The sequence below is a fragment of the Nomia melanderi genome, chromosome 2 (genome assembly GCF_051020985.1).
Source record: "Nomia melanderi isolate GNS246 chromosome 2, iyNomMela1, whole genome shotgun sequence".
Classification (NCBI taxonomy): domain Eukaryota; kingdom Metazoa; phylum Arthropoda; class Insecta; order Hymenoptera; family Halictidae; genus Nomia; species Nomia melanderi.
The window spans coordinates 26,464,103-26,483,393 of NC_135000.1; the positions used below are offsets into that span (position 1 = coordinate 26,464,103).

General features: G+C 47.5%; 1 protein-coding gene across 4 annotated transcripts in view; it reads left to right on the forward strand.

Moving 5' to 3' along the window:
• Positions 1-19,291, forward strand: part of LOC116433208 (homeobox protein aristaless) — a 111,022-nt gene that overhangs the window by 78,125 nt on the left and 13,606 nt on the right. For 2 of the 4 annotated variants that reach the window (XM_076364321.1, XM_031991047.2), the window contains one exon: positions 9,690-10,083. In XM_076364321.1, coding sequence (XP_076220436.1) covers positions 9,690-10,083 — 394 coding nt within the window. Of the gene's footprint in view, positions 1-3,072; positions 3,312-9,276; positions 9,552-9,689; positions 10,084-19,291 lie in introns of those variants that run through there. The other 2 variants (XM_031991048.2, XM_031991049.2) reach the window with 2 other exon arrangements.

Consider the following 19,291-nt stretch of genomic DNA (forward strand, 5'->3'; position numbering starts at 1 on the left):
CCTATCTATATTAAGAAATTTGACTGTTTAACTCGTCGTACAGAAAATTTAACGCACTGTCGAACACAACGATGCTTCGCGTTCAATGACAAATTGTTCATTGACGTCCAAGATTGTTTTCTATTACCGATCAAGCGTTTCCCATTCAATGACAGACTGTTAATTGATGTCCGACTATCAATACGATTATTCTCTATTACTAATGAAGCGTTTCCCACTCAATGACAAACTGTTAATTGATATCCGACTATCAACACAATTTTCTGTTACTAACGATGCGTTCTCCATAGTAATTCACGCATCGAGCTACTTACTTTCCAAAATATTGTGTTCCATATTATGTGCTGTTCCACATTAGATGTTATCCTACTTATACACATGAGAGCTTCGTCACACAAGCGTAGTGTTCATCGTTTCTATTTTCCACTCTCTCGAGTTGTTTCACACAAACAAATACTCTACAAAAATCTCAACGATTCCAATCGATTCGTTCGCATAAAAGTGAATTCGCTATCTAATTTGTCAAACGGAAAATCATAGAATACGACGCGATCTACGCTCTAGAAGACAATCTGACGCAAATGCTAAAGAGCCAGTTTCTTATCATTCCAACGACGAACAAAAACACGATCTCCGTAATTAGGCTTCAAAGTCTCCGCCTTTTATTTCATCGAATAAAATTTACGTTCGATTTCTGTGATTATCATTACTCTTCGTTGACGCGAAACGAATAAGTACTAAAACGCATACCGATCTTTGTTCTCTTCTGTCGCGACAGACTCTGTTTACGCGACTTTCGTTCAAGCGAAACGAATCGACATAACACGGTCACTCCCCGTAAAATTCACCGATTCTCCCCGATTAACGGATCATCAGCGTGCGCACGCTGCCTCGCGCATCCCTCCCTTGCGAGCGGTTTCTTTCGGGCGGCGATAAGGAAGAATTTTCTGCGGCATAGAGGCGAGGTTTACACGAAACAGGTATCCGTTGATCGGCGAAGGTGCGTTGAACCCCTCGATCCGCAAAAAAATAAACGAGAACTCGCCGTCGACAATTTATGACGAGGCCAGTGTGTGTTCCCGTGGATGTGTGTATTTAGATGTAGATTAGGATGCGTGCAATTACGTTAGTACGCCGGTAAATTGCACATCGGTGGCCGGCGTGATTTATCGTGCGTGCACGCGCGCGCCTTTCAGGATCTGCTTAACGATCGTTCGCGAATCACCTATCGGCGATCGACGGATGGAACGGGGACTGGCGTCGAAATCGTGACCTCGGACTCCGGCGACCCTAGATTAACCGAAGGAGATGGGGATTCGCTCGTTTATTCTTGGTGCATATTGCGTTGATTCGTCTCTCTACTCTCTATCCCGTCTGAGTAATTTACGAACATTAATTCAGAACTTCGAAAGTTCGCGAAAGAAAACAGGGGATCGAACGTGGAACTAACCAGAAACTAGAACTACAATTTACATTCGTCATCGAGACCATTGAATCGGTTCCCTTTGATGCCTGTCTCTTACAATTCTAAACAATCCCGAGACATTAGTTTGAAAGCTTGAAAGAGAAAACCGACCGAAGGAAACACGAAAGTGACGCGGTAAATATAATCGCAAGCAACGGTTATCTCGTTCGATACAAGAGTCCGCACACTCGACTCGATGGCAGAATTTCAATTTATCCCCGGCTAATTACCTCATCCGTCACCTATTTCCTCGCGCGCTAAATTCCCCGGTCGCGTCCCGAGCGAAAGTAATAACTGGTCGAAGGGAGAAATAAGTTGTCAGCGGTGACCTCATCGAGATAGCGCACGCAATCCGGGATGAAACGAGCGACGCCATAATCGTCGATCGAAAGAAAAGTATCAGCCGCGGGCAACAGCCGTGTATACCCGACGGTGCTCCACGGGAATCATTAACATCTCAGGGCCCGAGACGCGAAGAGAGCGTAACGAATTCGCGTGGCAGACCTTCCTATCTGCCTACCTACCGCGCACACCGTCCGGCGGGCCTTTTATTTACAGTTCGTGGCACGGGCACCTTTGATTTCCGAATGATCGATGATCAAACGATTTCCCTGACGTCGACAAATTACACTCGGCCCGCTATCGTGTACCGATCGTTAATTGATTCCGCGAACGTACACACACGGCCCGTCGATCGAAACGCGGCCGCGGATAACAGACCGATTCGGGACGGAGATTTTCATCGGGCCTCGCGTGAAAGAGATTTCCGCGCCGTGACCGATCCACCGACGGACCCGGCGGTCCTTTCGTTCCCGATGGTCGTCGATGCTCGAAGCGGGAAACGTAATCGCGTGTTCTTTTCTCGTGAACTGTGAAACGTGTGTTCTCCGTCGAAGGAGCTATTGAAACGAGGTTTTTCCTCGGTAGTTAATCGTATGCATCCAATCTGCCGATCGTTTAATATCTTGTCACGCGATTGTCTTCATGATACTCGTCTAATTTATTACACTGTTCTATCATCGCAATTCCGTTGCGATCGCGAACGAAGGTGAAATATCGAGAATAGGAAATAGTGTTGCTCCTAGCTGTGAAATGAACATTACTTTCCATTAGATTGACTCGTTAGAAACCTGATCTTATCGGGTTCCATCTAAACTCTTCGCAATGGAGAGACGACTCTCGGTTACCGTTCAATTTCACGCGGGATCTGAACGTCGATGTTCAACGTGTTACGGAATCTCATCTTTGTTAGGGAATGATTAATGTTTATATTGAACGAATTTTCGAGGGGTTGAAAGTTATATTTACAGGCGCGCCGTGCCGCAGTGACGAGCGACGCGGCGGAAACGCTCGAGCGCCGCGGATTCGACGGGAGCTCGAACGAATCGCGTGTGCCCGCAAATTGAATCGTTTGTTTGATTCGTAAACCGAGTTTTATTGGGCGTTCACACGTCGGCAACGTGTTCGGCCGTGGCAGCAACGGGAGCCATGCGGTGCCGAGCGCGGCGCGGCGCGGCTTCCGACGTCGATTCTTCGAAAAGCAATTATCTCTGCGGACCCTTGTTTTATCAGGCCGGGTAGTATAATTATTATTAATAGTTTTTTCCCCGATCGCGGAGGAGAAGCGGCTCGCCGGTGTCCGAAACGGAATATTCCGCTCAAGGTGGACGGGGTATTTCGAGCGCGTTTTTCCGCGAACAGGATCGAAAATCGATTATGCCCCCGTGCATCGCGACGGAAACCAGGACGAATCTCGCGGACTACGCCGGGAAAAATCTGATGAGTCGACGGTTAGGAATCGGGTATCCGTTGCGCAATCGAATTTGTCGTTTCAACACACGTGCGGGTAAGTACGTTCGTATAGGCGAGAGGCTCGCCGAGAAATCGACTCCATTAGCGCGTTAATTGAACGTTGCCGCGCGTTGACAGAGCGGGATTGTCATTAACAGTGGAACTACCGATCGAGTCGGAATGGCCTACGATTTGTTTGTTCGTAATTATTGAAAAGGTACAGCCTTTATGGTTCTATAGTTCTGTAATTTTATAATTGCGTTGCTCTATATTTCTGTGGCTCTGTAGTTGTGTAGCTCTGTATCTGAATAGTTCTATGGTTTTATAGCTATATAGCTCTATATATACATTGTTCTATAGTTTTATAGATGTTTAACTCCGTATTTAAATTGTTCTATAGTTTCATACTCGTATAACTCTATATTTAAATATTTCTATAGTTCTATTGTATGTAATTGTTCTATAATTTCATACTCACATAACTCTACATTTAAATACTTCTATAGTTTCCACTCTATATTTAAATACTTTCATAGTTTCAAGTCTATATTTAAATACTTCTGTAGTTTTCACTCTATATTTAAATACTTTCATAGTTTCAACTCTGTATTTAAACACTTCTATAGTTCCAACTCTATATTTAAATACTTTTATAGTTTCAACTCCATATTTAAATACTTCTATTGTTTCAAGTCTATAATTAAATACTTTTACAGTTTCAACTCCATATTTAGATATTTCTATAGTTTCCACTCTATATTTAAATACTCCTATAGTTTCCACTCTATATTTAAATACTTCCATAGTTTCCATCCTATATTTAAATACTTCTATAGTTTCAAACTCATATACCTCTATATTTCTATATTTCTATAGTCGTATACCTCTACACTTACACAGTCCCATAGCTTTACAGCCACATAGCTCTTACACACTCGAATATTCCCATAGTTTCATAGTTACAAAGTTTCTATCCGCATCGAGCCGTTCCGGTATTCAAATTCAAAGGCAGCCTCGCGCCTCGACATTCTAGGCGACGCTGTTCTCGGAAAACCAGCGAGCGCGAACGGGACGTTGATTCGAGGCGTATCGAAATAAGAAAGATTCGTTCCCGCCAACTTAATTACTTCTACGATCGGCTCGCAGATAATTCCCACAGTACGTAACGTTACGTAGCTAATACAGTGGTTGTACCTACATATAGAAGCTGTTCCACCGGCGACCCCCTTTCCCCCCCGCGCGCCCCTTCCCCGACGATCCGTCTGCTCGCTAACTTCACCTCGACTCGCCTCGTCCCGACACGGCTCGCCTCGCCTCGAGACACGACATGGCCCTCGTCTCGCTTTCACATCTTTCAATCTTCGCCCGCCGCCGCCGCCGCCGCGCCGTACGGCCGGTCCCTTCATTGTTACACTTACTATCGGGCGAACCGGGAGTCGCCGGTCCCGGGGATCATACGGGCTAATTAATTCGGCCGCAACGGCGAAACGGAGAGCGAACGCGCGGGCGTATAAACGGGCCCGCCTGCATCCGGAAGGTAAATATCCGTCGTTATCGGGGCACGCTATCGCGTGAGCAGCCACCGGCTAAAAAGGGATCGCCGATAATTCGTAATTGCTTGTTATTATCGTGCCCGGAGATCGAACATGTCCGACCGTCGCCGGTTCTTGTCGCAGGATGCATTGATGCGTCTATTAGCGGCGAATTTGCAAGTATGATTCGATGTAAAAACACCTCGTTCGGTGTAACGCGCCGCGCGTCTGCTCGCGGCGGCGACGTCTCGATCTCCGCTCGGTGCGCCCCGGCACCGAGCGCGCCGACTATTCGCCGCGTCGGTCGCATTAATAAACGTGACAATCTTAACGATCGTAACGGTAAGTGGATCGCGAAAGTTCGCGCGTCCGCGGCACCTCCCGACGCCGGTGCAACGTGAAAAAACGACCGCCGCGCGATACGCGTATCCGTTCACAATGAATTCCATCGAGGACCTCATTAATTTCGTAACCCAACGGGAACCGTTGATACCCTCCGAACGAACGTTGAACTGTTTCGCATTCTCGCGCGAGTTGTAAGCAATTAACGTCGGTTATTCGATGTTTACAAACTTCGGACGCCGAGGTGCCTCGTCGCTATCCTACGCGGATGTTCGAGACCATTAGATTTGTCTGCTTTTCATTCCGCGGCATCGATCATTCGAGTTGAACGGTTAATAATCCTTTTGCAACGGACAACGCTCGAGTCGCCCGAGGTTTCGGCGAACCGATACGCCGCGAAGCAACGACGCGGTTTTCCCAGCGAGCTCTCGGGGAAAGAAAGTCGTGGAAAATTCTCGAGGCCTCGACCACGCGAGACCGTCGTTCCATGTTGTATTAGCGACGGCGGCGGCCATTAGAACACGTCCGCGAGAAACACAAGCGGCCCCAATGAGTCGGCTAATTAGTTTATTACGCCGCGCTAATTTGTATGCCCATAAATCGCGATCGTATGCACACGGGACGCGTAATGCACCGAGCCTTAATACGGAGCGCTCGCCTGTGTGCGCGTCCGCTCGGCCGTGTGCGTCGCACTTGTGTGAGCGGCGCACACGGTGCACGGTCGCATAGTAGCGTGCAAATATGACAGAAATGACTAGCAGATTTTCGAGCCGCTCTCGCTCCGCCTCGCTCCCTCTTCCACGCGCGCGTTTTCTCTCCTCTCCGGCCCTCTCGCTCGGAAATCGCTCCATCCGAAGCGTCTAATCGAGCGTGACGCATCTAATCGGGCATTCGCGATACACTGTTACGAGCCGTGGAACGGCCACGGGAGAAGAAATAAATTAACATCGTAAATTCTCAATACCGGCGATGAATTAACGACGAGTCAATTAACGCGATCGCCTTTCTAGCGCGCGGACCTCGATCCTTCCCTTCAACCTGTACAGTCCCTGATCGAAAAAATTCACGCCTCTATTCTCCGCGTATCTTTTGAAAACTTTTCACTGTTTCACGCGACGCACCTGCGTGACGGCCTTTGTTATTCGGCGCTTCTGCTAGCTTCTCAATGTTAACCCCTTGCACTCGAGAGGTGACTCTCACCGCTTCATTTGACAGAGTAAAACTATAGAATGTGATGTTTAATGCTAAACTTTGTATAATGCCTCGATACGTGAAACACTGGAATAAAACAGCTTTGTTCAATGTACTGGTGATTTCTCTTCGAATTGCTCTCGAAGAACATCGTATTCGACTCGTAAAGAAATGTTAAATATTTCTAGTAAGAAACATCCGAGTGCAAAGGGTTCCTTGCCTTATAACGTGACTCGCGATGAAGATGTTAAACGGAAATATTACTCAATTGTCGTGGATACAGATTGAATATTCTCCTGTTATCAATTACTATAATTCAGGAACACATAGAACATGAATTTTGTCATTTCCAATAAATCGTTAGCCCTTTACGGACGAAGATTCGTCAAGCCACAGGTAACCGTCAGCAAATGAAGCTAGATTATACACGAAATCCTTAAATAACACTGAAAAAATGAAACTAAATACCGATCTCGTGCTGTTCGAGAAATGAAGTAATTTGTTTTCCACTTCGCATTCGCCTAGTGGTTAATGACAAGCGTACGGCAAGCGTATCGATCATAGTTGGGAAAGACGTCGTTAGGGGTTAATTCTCGAGACTCGATCTCAACTTCCGAACCCTCGGAGCGCAACAGTCGCCGGTAGGAAGTCCTCCGGAGAGCAATTCGCGACAGATTCACTCTGGAACGAGTGTACGGCCTGTTCCGGAGGACGCGCGAAAATCGGAGCGTTTCGCAGCGTCGAAAAAAGGAGCTCGAGGGCTAAAAGCTGGAAGCGCGCGCAGAGCCTGCCGGGACCCCGGTGTCTACGCCGGCCGCAGTCGCTCGCTTCCTTCCCGCCCGTGAAATTACAGTGTTTACGCGAATTAGATTTCGGTTTCGGTAATTTTCAGTTAATAACGAACCGAACTCCGGCCAACGAACGAACGAGCATTAAGTGCGGCTTCGAACCCATTAATGCTATTATAATGTAAGAGGCTACCTACGCGCTCGCCTCTTTCCCTCGCGCCCTTTCCCTTTGTCTTCCCTCGGTCTTCCACCAACGGGCACGGCCGGCCGGTAACACGAACCTGGATGCACGTCGCCTCGCAGCGCGCGCATTCGATGCTTAATGGCGAGAGCCAACAAAAATGAGAGAGGAGAGGCCCTCTCTTAGATTCTCCGCTTATCGTTCGGCATTACCGTTCAGGCTACCAGCATTATAAACTCATTTCCGATAAATCGGTTCGACTAAAAACACCGAGCGCCGCTCGGACGCTCGCTCCTTTCTTCTCCGTTCGTTTGATGAAAAGAGCATCAGCCGTTCACCTTAACCCTTAGACGAGGATCTTTTTTTTTTGAATAATGAAAACCTTCGTAAGAAGCTAAATTATGTGTCAAACTCTTGATCGCCGGAAAAGGAAACTGCGGATTGGTCTGTTGTTGCGTTCGAATCGCGATCGCTCGCGACTTTTCATTAGGTACCAATATGGCGGCGTTCGTGCTTAACACTGGGTTTACGGAAGGCGTCAAATTGATGCATATCGGATTTTAGAAATATTATTTTGTAAATGTTCATGCCGATTTTGATTGATGCGGCCACACTGACGTGTACCCCAATTACTATCAAATCTCCAGTTTCCACGATCTAAATAAACGAGCATCAATTCTTTTAGGAACAATAGAATGAAGTGTACAGTAAATGCCCGTGAACCTAGTGTTAACTTCTCGCACTGAGTTTCGCAAGAGCGTAGAACTATTTCATTGTATAATCCTACTAAAATCACACTAGGATTTATGACGAAAAAGTAATACTTTATTTGGACTTCGATGAATCAAGCGATACTCGTGCTCGTTAAATTATATTTCAAATCCCAATCAAGAGTTTGACAGGATATTAAGGAGCGAAAAGATTAAACCCTCGCTTCAACGAATCCGGGAGCGAGATGATCCCGTTTGAACGACTTTGACGTCGAGCACGCTGTTCCCCGTTTGAAATTGCCCGCGTTGCGCCGGCGCGGTGTGTCCGCTCGGATCGAATTTCGATAATGACGAATTAAGAGACAAACGGTCTCGGTGAATTTCATTAGGCAGCCCGGGGAACCGGTTCCAAAGGGCCGTGGACCGCGTTTGCAAATTGCGGACGGGAATTATCAGTAGCAGCTTGTAAGCACGAGGCAAGGGGGCGGTGGAGGGGGCGGCTGTGTGGGGAGGGACCGTTCGACCGTGGTATGCCGAGGTATCGATCGCGCGTGAAAATGATTCTGGTCGTTACAAGCGAATCGAACGCTGTTACATGATCACTCACGGCGTCGAACGTGCCGAAGCGTGGGCTCGTAGGGAATCATTAATGCGGCAAGGTCGGTGAAAGGAATGATACCTCCGTCCTCCTCCGCGTGTCGCCGACTGGCTCACCGTCTTCTTCGCGATCCTCGCGCGCGAGAAATTCGACGAGGATCGAGGGATAGGATCTGTCTAGATCGGATGTTGGTTTCTTCTATGATGAGTCTAGTAGGTTGACTTGTTTGGTAGGACTAGATTGAGTTTTGATTCGTCTGATGGTAGGTGCAAGTTCAGTTTCGATTCAGTCAACGATTGATCTAGAATCAATGTTAATTTATTTCGTAGGACTAGATTGAGTTTTGATTCGTCTGCTAGTAGGGCTAAGTTCAATTTCGATTCAGTCAACGATTGTTCTAGAATCAGTGTTAATTTATTTGGTAAGACTAGATTGAGTCTTTTCGTCTGATGGTAGGTCTAAGTTCAATTTCGACTCAATCAACAATTGATCTAGAATCAATGTTGACTTATTTCGTAGGACTAGATTAAATATTGATTCGTCTGACGGTAGATCTAGTATCAGTATCGATTCAGTCAACGATCGATCCAGAATCGACGTCGATTCCTTCGACAATTGTCCCAGATTCAGTAACAACTCGCCCAACGGTGGATATAAACTGAAAGTAGATTCGTCGAACGATAAACCCAACGTTAATTCGCTCGGTAATCAGTGCCCTCGAGACCTGCCACGATGTTTTCAAACAATTCCACGGAACAAGGACATTCGAGCGAGCTCGCCGCGGAAGCTAAACCGCCAGGATTTCCCTGGCGATTCAGTGAATCGCATCGCACCGTTGATAAGCTACCAGTCGACGGGCGTCGACGTTGAGCACTGACCAGTCTAAAATCGTACGTCCTCACGATAACGCTCTAATTACCGAATGACCGCGAGTCAGCAGGCAACTCTCCTCGGTAACATATTCCTCCAAGCTGGAACCTCGATTCACGATCCCAATAACAAAGGGTCAACCCTAAACATTCGAAAGCGTATCGCCCCGTATACGATGGTCGCGTATGAACAATTTCTAAACGAAGACGCGTTGTTTACAGATCACTCGGCGCGAGGAGGAGGCGTCGAGCCAGCCGCCGAGCAGACGAGTCCTGCGAGCAGTACGAGCAGCTCTGGCCAGGTGAATCAGGCGAACCAGCCAGCTCTCCAACAGCAGCCGCAGCAGCAGCAGCAGCAGCAGCAGCAATCGGTACCGCCACCTACAACGACAACACTTCAATCCGGTCAAATGGGAATCTCCACGGAAGAGGTGAGGGCCGAGGAGGAGAGCAACCACCCCAGAGCCGCGCCGACCAGCCCTGAAAGCGAAGCCGAGGTCGACGACTTCGTTCCAAAAAGGAAGCAGCGCAGATATAGGACTACCTTTACCAGCTTCCAGCTAGAGGAACTCGAGAAAGCTTTCTCGAGAACTCATTATCCGGACGTGTTCACCAGGTACGTAAACGACGCAACGCGACGCGACGCGACGCCCAGCGTTCGCAAGATATGTTTCTCGTGAATCGAAGAAACCTTTAGCATCGCGGTACCACGGTGTACGGGAGGCAAGAAAGGGCTGCCAGGGTCCTGGCAATGTTGCCGCTCGCGTATCGTGTAATTAATAACGATAATGTCCGTGTACGGGCACTCTAGCCTGCTCGAGTGATAGAGCAACGCCGAGCCAGGAACACGTGGCTCGACTCTTTCACCGGCGATTAAGTGTTTTTATAATAATTTCCAATTTCCTGTTGTACTCGATTAGCTTTAGAGTCGCATAGCGATGTGTTTCGTTGCGGCAGAAATATCCTTAGTGTATAATAGGTTTCATTAGCGAATTTATATTGGGAATAACCGACGAAATTAACGGCCCCCGGTGACTTCCGTTGCTACGATTGTTCGGTGAATTTCACTTATTACCGATAGTGAAACGCGTAACAGGCTCGCAGTCGGATAGAGTTAGAATTTCGCCGCGGCGAACGGTTATGTTTTCGAATTATAATTCCCGAGATATTTCGAGGGATCGCTCGTAAAAGGCTTTACTGCGCATCTCCCGCGCGACTGATAGAAGGCTCGTGTATACCTCCCGCTGGTCTAGCCGATGGAAGAGGTGTCTAGTCGCGTTTGTCAGGTTCCAGGCTCCCCGTGTAACGGGATCAAGATACAAGCGGGAACTTGCAGAGCCGGCTATTAGTTCCTACCGAGCCGAAATATTTCGTGACCGGGCCGGCGTGCGCGCGCTCCCGTATTTATGGGACCGTTTCCAAACGAAACCACGATCGTCACTGGCGTTGCCCTTTCTCCCGAAGAATTGTCTCTTAACGGATTCCATGATCCAAAATATTTACGATCGGATACCTGTGCGCACGCACGCGCGCGCGCGCGAGCGACCGAGCGCGAGCGCTTTCACACGTACGGATACACACACAGCCAGTCCTTGAACGCGCTCGTAAAACAGGCCCGGTTGTTTCGGACACGCCGTCGAGCTAACAAAAGATTCGACAACCTATTGTTAACAAAATAACTTTCCTCCTGTGACGCGGCCTCTGTCAGACGCGCGGAGATTTGTAGTAGGACGGTGCCTCGCGATGGAACTACCGAGCAGTCGAAATGACCTCGCAATTTCTGTGGAAGCTCGAAGAGAGTTGTTTAGATTCCATTTACTTACTCGGTATTCGGATCACTGAATCAATCTCTTTAATCATTTCTCCGGGAAGCGTCTGTCTCTTTAACACGTCGAACGCTGCGTAATTTCGTAGAGCAAAATACAAAATGGAAGAAATATATGAAATTGCTTGAATTGCGTTATTATTGCACGTTGATATGTCTGAGTGGCACCGCATTAGATAACATTATTTATAATATACAAATGTTTATAGTTTTCCACTAGAAATATTTCAACATCTGATGAGACGAAGACGATATTTTGTAAAACTCACGTGAAATCGACGGACAAATCTATTGTACGTCAATATTTCTGAAGTATAATAGCATTATATGAAGTATAATATTAAATATCAAACTTTGTAGCTTCACCGTAGGAAATCAAGTGGTGACTGAGAGTCAGCTCCCGAGTGCAAAGGGTTAATTGAACGAACCACAGTAATTCGATTCGGTCGGGTGACCCCACGGCATCCGACGTGTTAATTGGTAACTCTGGTTCCCAAATTCCGACAAGCGAACAAGTATTATAATCCCCGAACGCGCGATAAGAGAATTCCGAATCCTCCCGACTGGGGGATCGGAGAAATAAAGAAGATCGATAAGATAACGAATACACGATGAAACCCGACACGCCTAAAGATTCGCAACAACGACTGAACGACGGTGAACGCGCGCGCTCGTTGGAATCCAGGAAAACGACGGCGAAGATCTATCGGCGCGCCCACCCATCGATCATCCGATTTTTCCCCGCGACGTCCGCGCCGGACGCGTCCCGTCGCCGCGGAAATTCCGCGCATCGTCGTAACGATGGTTATTGAGTTCCGGTTGGCGTCGTGTCGTTGGGATCCAGTTGCACGCGCGTGCACGCGGTAACGTGCCAGCGACGGGGCGCAGCGCAATCTATCCTGGCTAGCTTTTTCCTGCCGTGCCTCCTGTCTTTTTCCTCGTCGCTTCTTTCGCGGCACGGAACGGAACACCCGGTAGGTAGGTAACTAATAGCGGTGTAATCGCTCGTAATAGGTCCGGTCCTGTGGAGCCGCGGTATGGGTTCTCGTAATTAACGAACGTTAAGGGGAGGATATGCAGAGAAGCGAGCCGGGCACCGCCGTCGCCTGCCGATTCGATCTGGTCGCGCGGATCCTCCTCGGAACGCGATCGATGGGATAACTGTAATTATTGTGACTGCTCCTCCTGGGGGACAGACTTCTCGGCTGCCATTCGCGTGTGTGTCCCTGATAACGGTCTATTAGAATTGCTTCCCGGAGTCAGCATCGATCATAGAGACCGAGAATACGCGATTACCGCGGTCTACTGCTGGCTCGCGGAATAAATCATTCGCGATTGTTTTACCCTTTATCGAACATCTGTTACCTTCCACGTGGCATTACACTTTTCATCGTACCGGACGCTCGTCACTTGTTGCGTGACCGTTCCTCCGCATTGGGAGTCTTAACCCTTTGAACTCTGTATGCTCCAATGTTGCATCAGTTATAACATCGTGTCAGTCATATACAACACCGTGATGAAAATTTTAAACTGATTTAAGAGTATTATTGTTTTTAAATATACACTAAATATTACTTTTCTACTATCAATCGTTAACCTATGGAGTAAACGTAGATTAAGCATGAAATTTGTTTCTTTTACTATTGAATTATTAATATACAGTAGTTGTATCGATCATGGTTATGAAACAAATTATAAGGCAAAGAGTTAACCCTTTGAACTCTGTAGGCTCCAATATTGCACCAGTAATAATATAAAATATTTCAATGAATCTTAACATTAGAACTAAGTCAAAGTGACTGGTTTTGATCTTTTTATTTCATAATTATTGATATCTTAAAAGCATTGAATATTCGAAGTGATCTTCAAAGTAACTAGTTTCACTTGAATACTGTAATGAATGTCTGGAGAAAGTGCTAATAATCGATTATTACAATTTTTATAGGGATTACGTATTAATCGTATTAAATGCTCGGTAGTTCTAGTGTTAAAGAAACTACCCTAAAATCATTCGATCTTCCACACATCCGAATTTTGTACTAAGGAAAATAACAGATCGAAGAAATGTCATATCATTTCTCATTTTCGCTAATACTATAAAAATATGTTGCTGATAGATTACAAAACAACCTATAGTGCTAAGGGTTAAAAACTATACTCCGACGAAGTATATTTAACACTAGAACTACCGAGTATTTAATACGATTAATTTACAGTTCCCATAAAAATTGCAACGATAGATTATTCTCAGTTTCTTCAGACATTCACTATAGCACTGAAATGAAACTATTTTCAAAATCATTTCGAATATTCAATGCTTCAAAAATATCAATAATTGCTAAACAAAAGAAATCGAAACCAGTCATTTCGACTGGTACGTAGTTCCAGTGTTAATTTCAACTGAAAGAATTCAAATAACATTCATACTAATTCAATTCAGTTTAAAGTCCTCGCAACTCGTTCGTCCAACACAATGAGTTCGAACACAAGAGAAACGCTCGGAATTTGCGAAGTGAATCCGTTACGAAAGTCCGAAGAAGTCTCCGGCGTACCGCGCGGCCGACGAACGTCAGCCAGAAGACGCAGACGCGGCCGCAGACGGGCCGGAGTAAAAATTTTTAAGGGCTATCGTGTTATGGTCGTACCGGACGGACCAGTGGGTCGGGGGCTTATCGAAAAATTCGAAGTCCGGACTCGCGTTTCGAGATAAAGGCTAATGTCCGTGGCATCCCATCGTCGACGGCGAGCCGGCAGCAACGGGAACAAGCAACAGCAGCCCTTCGCTCCACTCTTACTTTCCTCGGAAAGCGGGCCGGCGCGGCGGGTGCAGCCGCGCTCACGTTAATTTTGCAATTTCCGTGGGGAGAGAGGCGGAGGGGACAGAGGGAGAGAGAGAGAGAGAGAGAGTGAGAGAGAGGGAGGGGGTGTAGCTCGAATAGAGAACGCGTTGCGATAAAGAAATCGATCGATTTTTGCGAGCAATCTCGGCCGTAATCTACCGTTTCCTTACTGTGGATCATTTCCTTTGCGCGGCCGGTCGTTCGATACCTTTTTGCCGTTTTCATATAAATTAATCCCCTCCCTCCGCCTCTCTGCCCCTCGTTGCCTGCTCGTTTCTTGCCGTTGCTCCGTCTCCCTTCCATTTTCTCTCTCTCTCTCTCTCCGAGACTGTCTTTCTCTCTTTCCTTCCCTTCCCTCTCCACCTTTCTCTCTGTTCCTTCTGTCCCGGCACCGTGTTGCAGTATTAATTTCACACTAATTGGATTTTATGGTCGCTTAGGTTTATTGACTAGCTGACCGGGAGAGGAGGCAAGCTTTGCTCGAACCGCGATGCATATTCATTAGCCGCTTTTACGGAGGAAGGAGGGCTAGCGGGCGCGCGCGATTCACGTCCGGCGAAACGCGTACCGTTCGCGCCGAGCTTTTCCGCCGGTTTCGGGTTTCTCTCGAGCGGAGCTGCGCGTTGCATTGGATAATGGAAAGAAAGCGACAAGTTTGAGAGCGTCGATTTTCCTTGGTTGAAACTTTTACGGAGAGCCGTGCTGTTCGAATCGCCTCGTGCGTTTAACTCCTATGATTTATTTCTTAAGATACAACTGTTGTATCCTTAATAATTTATTAGAAAAATTCTGATAACGGGAAAGCAACGTATAATTTATATTAACCCCTTGCCTTACGATGAGTGAGACTCGCGGTGATTTCTAGACTAATTGAACAGTCAATCTTCATTACCTACGAATCAAAAAACTATTTTGCTATAATCTTCAAATGAGATTTCCACATGAAGAACGGATTTTGTCGCGTTTCCAAATTGTCGACAGTAAAATATTACAAGTTCAGTAGCGGAAGTACGCCGAGGAGTTAACCCTTAGCACTCCAGGTTGTTTTGTAATCTATCAGCAACGAATTTTTATAGTATTAGCGAAAATTGCAAATGCTATAACATTTTTTCGATCTTTTATTTTCCTTAGTACAAAATTCGGATGTGAAAATCGAATAATTTTAGGGTAGTTTCTTTAAGATCCATTAAAATATTTGATACAACTGGTGTAATATTGGAGCCTGGAGTTCAAAGGGTTAAAAATAAACGCCAAAGCGTATCTCTGAAAGTAAATAGAATTTCCCAAATTCAGTAGAAAATTCCCGTCACGAGTCTGGCACGACATCGCACGTCAAGAGGCCAATCCTTCGCGCGGACCGATCACTCTAAACCGCCGTCCGTATCGTCTATCAACAATTAACCGTTCCGCCGATCGGCCGCGATAGGAGCGCCGCCATTAGAAAACACGGTCACGTATTTCCATGGTCCGCGGTAATCGAGTCCCGCAGCCCCGTAAATCCCCGAACGAGACAGCGGGCACCGCGGCGATGAACGATCCGCGGCCGATCGAGCCATCGAATTTTCATCCCGATCCCGAGACACCCCGGGCCCAATGAAATCTCCGCGATAAAACGTCCAGATACGCGGTGGGATGTTGCGAGGCCTTCGAACGCACGGCCACTTACTTTTACGAGCTCTTAAGATCTAATTTAGATTAGAATCGTGTGGCTCGAGCTACCGTGGCTCGACTAATCATCCCGGGGCCCCGAAAGTTTCAGCTGCGGAACGACTTTCGCTCCCGGTCCCCTCGATTTTTCCCCTCCCCTCCTCCCCGGCCGGGGCTTTATCGGCCCGAATAAAGACGATAAACAAAGGAGCAATACGCGCGCGTACCGGCCAGCACCGCGAGGGATAGATTTCACTTAGAAAATTTATCGTTCCCTCCGACGACGACGATCGGCCGGGCCCGAGAGAGAGATACACCTGTTCCAGAGGGCAGAGCCGGGATTCTTGGTAAATCATTCCGAAGAATACCTTTATATCCGTGGGGTGGGTCGGTGGTGAGTTTAATAAGGATGATTGTTTCCAGTGATCCGTGGAACGGAACCAGTTCCATGGAGAGCTCGGCCAGCCCTCCCGCCCGACCCTGTCTCCCTGCCCTTTCCCCTCCTATCCGCCTAGCCGCTCTTGTCCGGACCTGTAACTTCTCCTGTCATTAATCGGCCGACGAGTCATGCTCCCGATTAGAAACGCCGCCAGTTCCCCGACTCTCCCTCTCTCTCTCTCTCTCTCTCTCTTTTTCTGGTTCTCTCTCTCCGTCCGTTACTCGTTCGTTTCTCGGGCAAATGGGATTAGTGGCCCTCTCGCGACCGCTAATTAGAACGACGACCGGCCGAAATCCCCGCTGAAAGCGTGCTCACCGGTGTTCCACTGTTCGACCGAACGCGTCGCGTCCCTACCTTTCTCCCTCGCCGCCGTTAATCTCGTTACACGCGTAACACAGGCCCCGCTCGCCGTGCTACCGCGCCAATTTGTTCGTCTCGCGTGGATCGGTCGCGCCGACGAATCTTTTTGCCGAGCCTCTTTACCGCTGCGTTCGCTTTTTATCGGTGCTTGTACGTGCTTCTCACGTCGCGGGAGGTTGCGTACGGTTAATATTAATATTGTCCGACGAGGTACGGACGAGAGTTTACGGGGCTTAACACTTTAAGGACGAATGTCGACGTTTCGGCGTGATCGGGTGTTCGTATTTCGAAGACTGAGTCGCGGACAAGTGATTTAATTAGTCGAATGGCGAGAGATCGGCACGTTGTTTCCTTTTTTGTTAATTAAGCAATCGATGTATAATTTGACTTCGTATGAAGGTTTGGACGTTTCAAAGAATCTTCGGCCGCAAAGGGTTAAAACTATTCAACACGCTGAATACACGACACGGTGACTGACATAGACGGATCACCAATGACCGACTCAACTACGAATTACCTCCGAATTGAAAACAATGAAACACAGTATACAAGATATCCAATGATTTTTAATACCCTCGGTAACTAGATAGTGCAACACGAGAATCGCGATACCTAGCACGTAGTTTTATTAATTAAGCAATCGATGTATAATTTAACTTCGTCTCAAGGTTTGGACGTTTCGAAGAATCTTCGACCGCAAAGGGCTAAAGACCAGATGCACGTGGATTTAAGAACATTTTCTTATTGTGTTCAGTTTTCTTAAGTTTTCTGGAAGATTCTTTAGAGTATACGAAACTTTCAGTAGATTCTGTCGAATTATATATTAGATGCTCGAATAATATTCCAAATACGAAGGTTTGATGTTTTCTTGGTTCTCATGGTTCAACGCGAAACTTCAAAGTCGCAGCTTGCGACTACAACACAAGTAGCTACAGTAAATACGCCTAAGACACTTACCCACTAGAATAAACGAATCCGACAGTTTAATCAAAGTCCCCTTCAATCGACGCACGATTTCACATTTAAAGCGACATTATCCTTCTCGTCCTCCATCTCGGAGCTAGTCCTCCGAAACGTCCGCTCTAAACGGACGCGACCGAGAGAAACTCGCGAGACAACCCGATAGGAGGCAAGAACGCGGAGGGATCGTTCAGGATTCGTTCGCGGTTCGATCGACGACAGCGTGTCCGATCGGTAATTGCCTGTACACAGGCTCACGGGCATTAAGCGCGAATTACGCACGCTTTTCGCAAGCGACGCGCTCCGTCTCGCTCCGGCGCGAACCGCTTAGCCTGGCCTAACCAAGACCTAACCGAGACAACCCGGCATCCATCGGCCGCTCGTTTGCCGCGGATACACCTAGTCCGTTCGACTTTGTAACGCGCCGCGTTTTTCCCCGGCGCGATTTACGGCGAATCCATTTCCGGCCGAGTCGCGCGAGTCGCGCCGCGCCGTTTCCCAAGAGGAAAGCGACGAAACCGCTGCCGATGCCCGTCGCGTCGTTCCCTAGGTAATTGCCCGGCACGGACGGACGGACGCAACATTCTAGCAGCCGGGACGCATGATTTATACCGAGATTAATGGCAAATTCCAAGGGTTGTTCGTTGACCAACCCGATCGTTAGAGCCCGAGATGGATTGCATCGCATTACTCGCGGATATTACCTGCCGGCTACCAGCTTTTCCATCGTCCCGCTCGTCGCTCTCTGATCTGGCACACCGTTCTTTCTCGCGACGGCCGGCGCGATGCAGCCGGGTCGTAAACGATACTTTTAAGGCGGAGGCTGGACTCTGTTGTCCCGGCCTGTCGCGCGAGCTAAGATTGTAGCAGACGCGGCGGCCATAATTTCGAATCTTGGCATTAGAACTGGCTCTGAATAAATCTTCTGAGGATTTTTAGCTTGCTGTTACTGCGATTATAAAGACGCTTTTATGGGAATCTGACAATAGAATGCATTCGTAGAAATGCGACGATAAGGACTTTAGGTGCCAATGAATAGCATTCTAGTTTTGGAAAAGAACTATGACGCTCGAATAGCTTAATTCTCGTGTTAATTCGATCGTATTCCTAGCTGAAATATTTAGGAAGTTTCATTAGAAATATTTTAAGACGATAATTTATGAAACTAACTCGAAGAGAAATGTTCCTCGAATTGATGCGTTATGCGCGGTGTAATATTGAATATCAAATTGTATAGTTTTACTGTACGAAATTGATCTCTCGAGCGCAAAGGGTTAAGTTTCACCGATTTTCAGAGTCCGCCGTATCGAGGACCGTGGCTTTCGTCGATCGATCCGAGAGCAAAACAGAGAACCCCGGCGTTTCTATTCGAAAGCAGTCCGATCCGTTTGATCGATATCCGCCCAGGTGCGAGCGCGATCGAGTGGATCGTCGATCGGCTCGACTTCTTCCAGCAACGATTTCCAATATGATCTCGATCTTCCGCCTGCTTTCCGTGAACGCGTGACGGGATTGAGTTATTAGCGGAGATCGTACCCAGAGAAAACCGGGTGGAAACTGCTCGGACAGACTCTATCTACGCTATCTGTGCTAAATCATTAATTACCCAGAATTCTCCGCGTCGCAAGATTTATCGATGAGCAACGTTCACCGTAACGAAAAATCCGGGAGCCCAGTCAAGAGATAAACCGAGCGCGCGCCGCCTCCGGTTTCGCGTTGATGGAAAATCTTCGGCCTTTCACTCGCGCGTCGA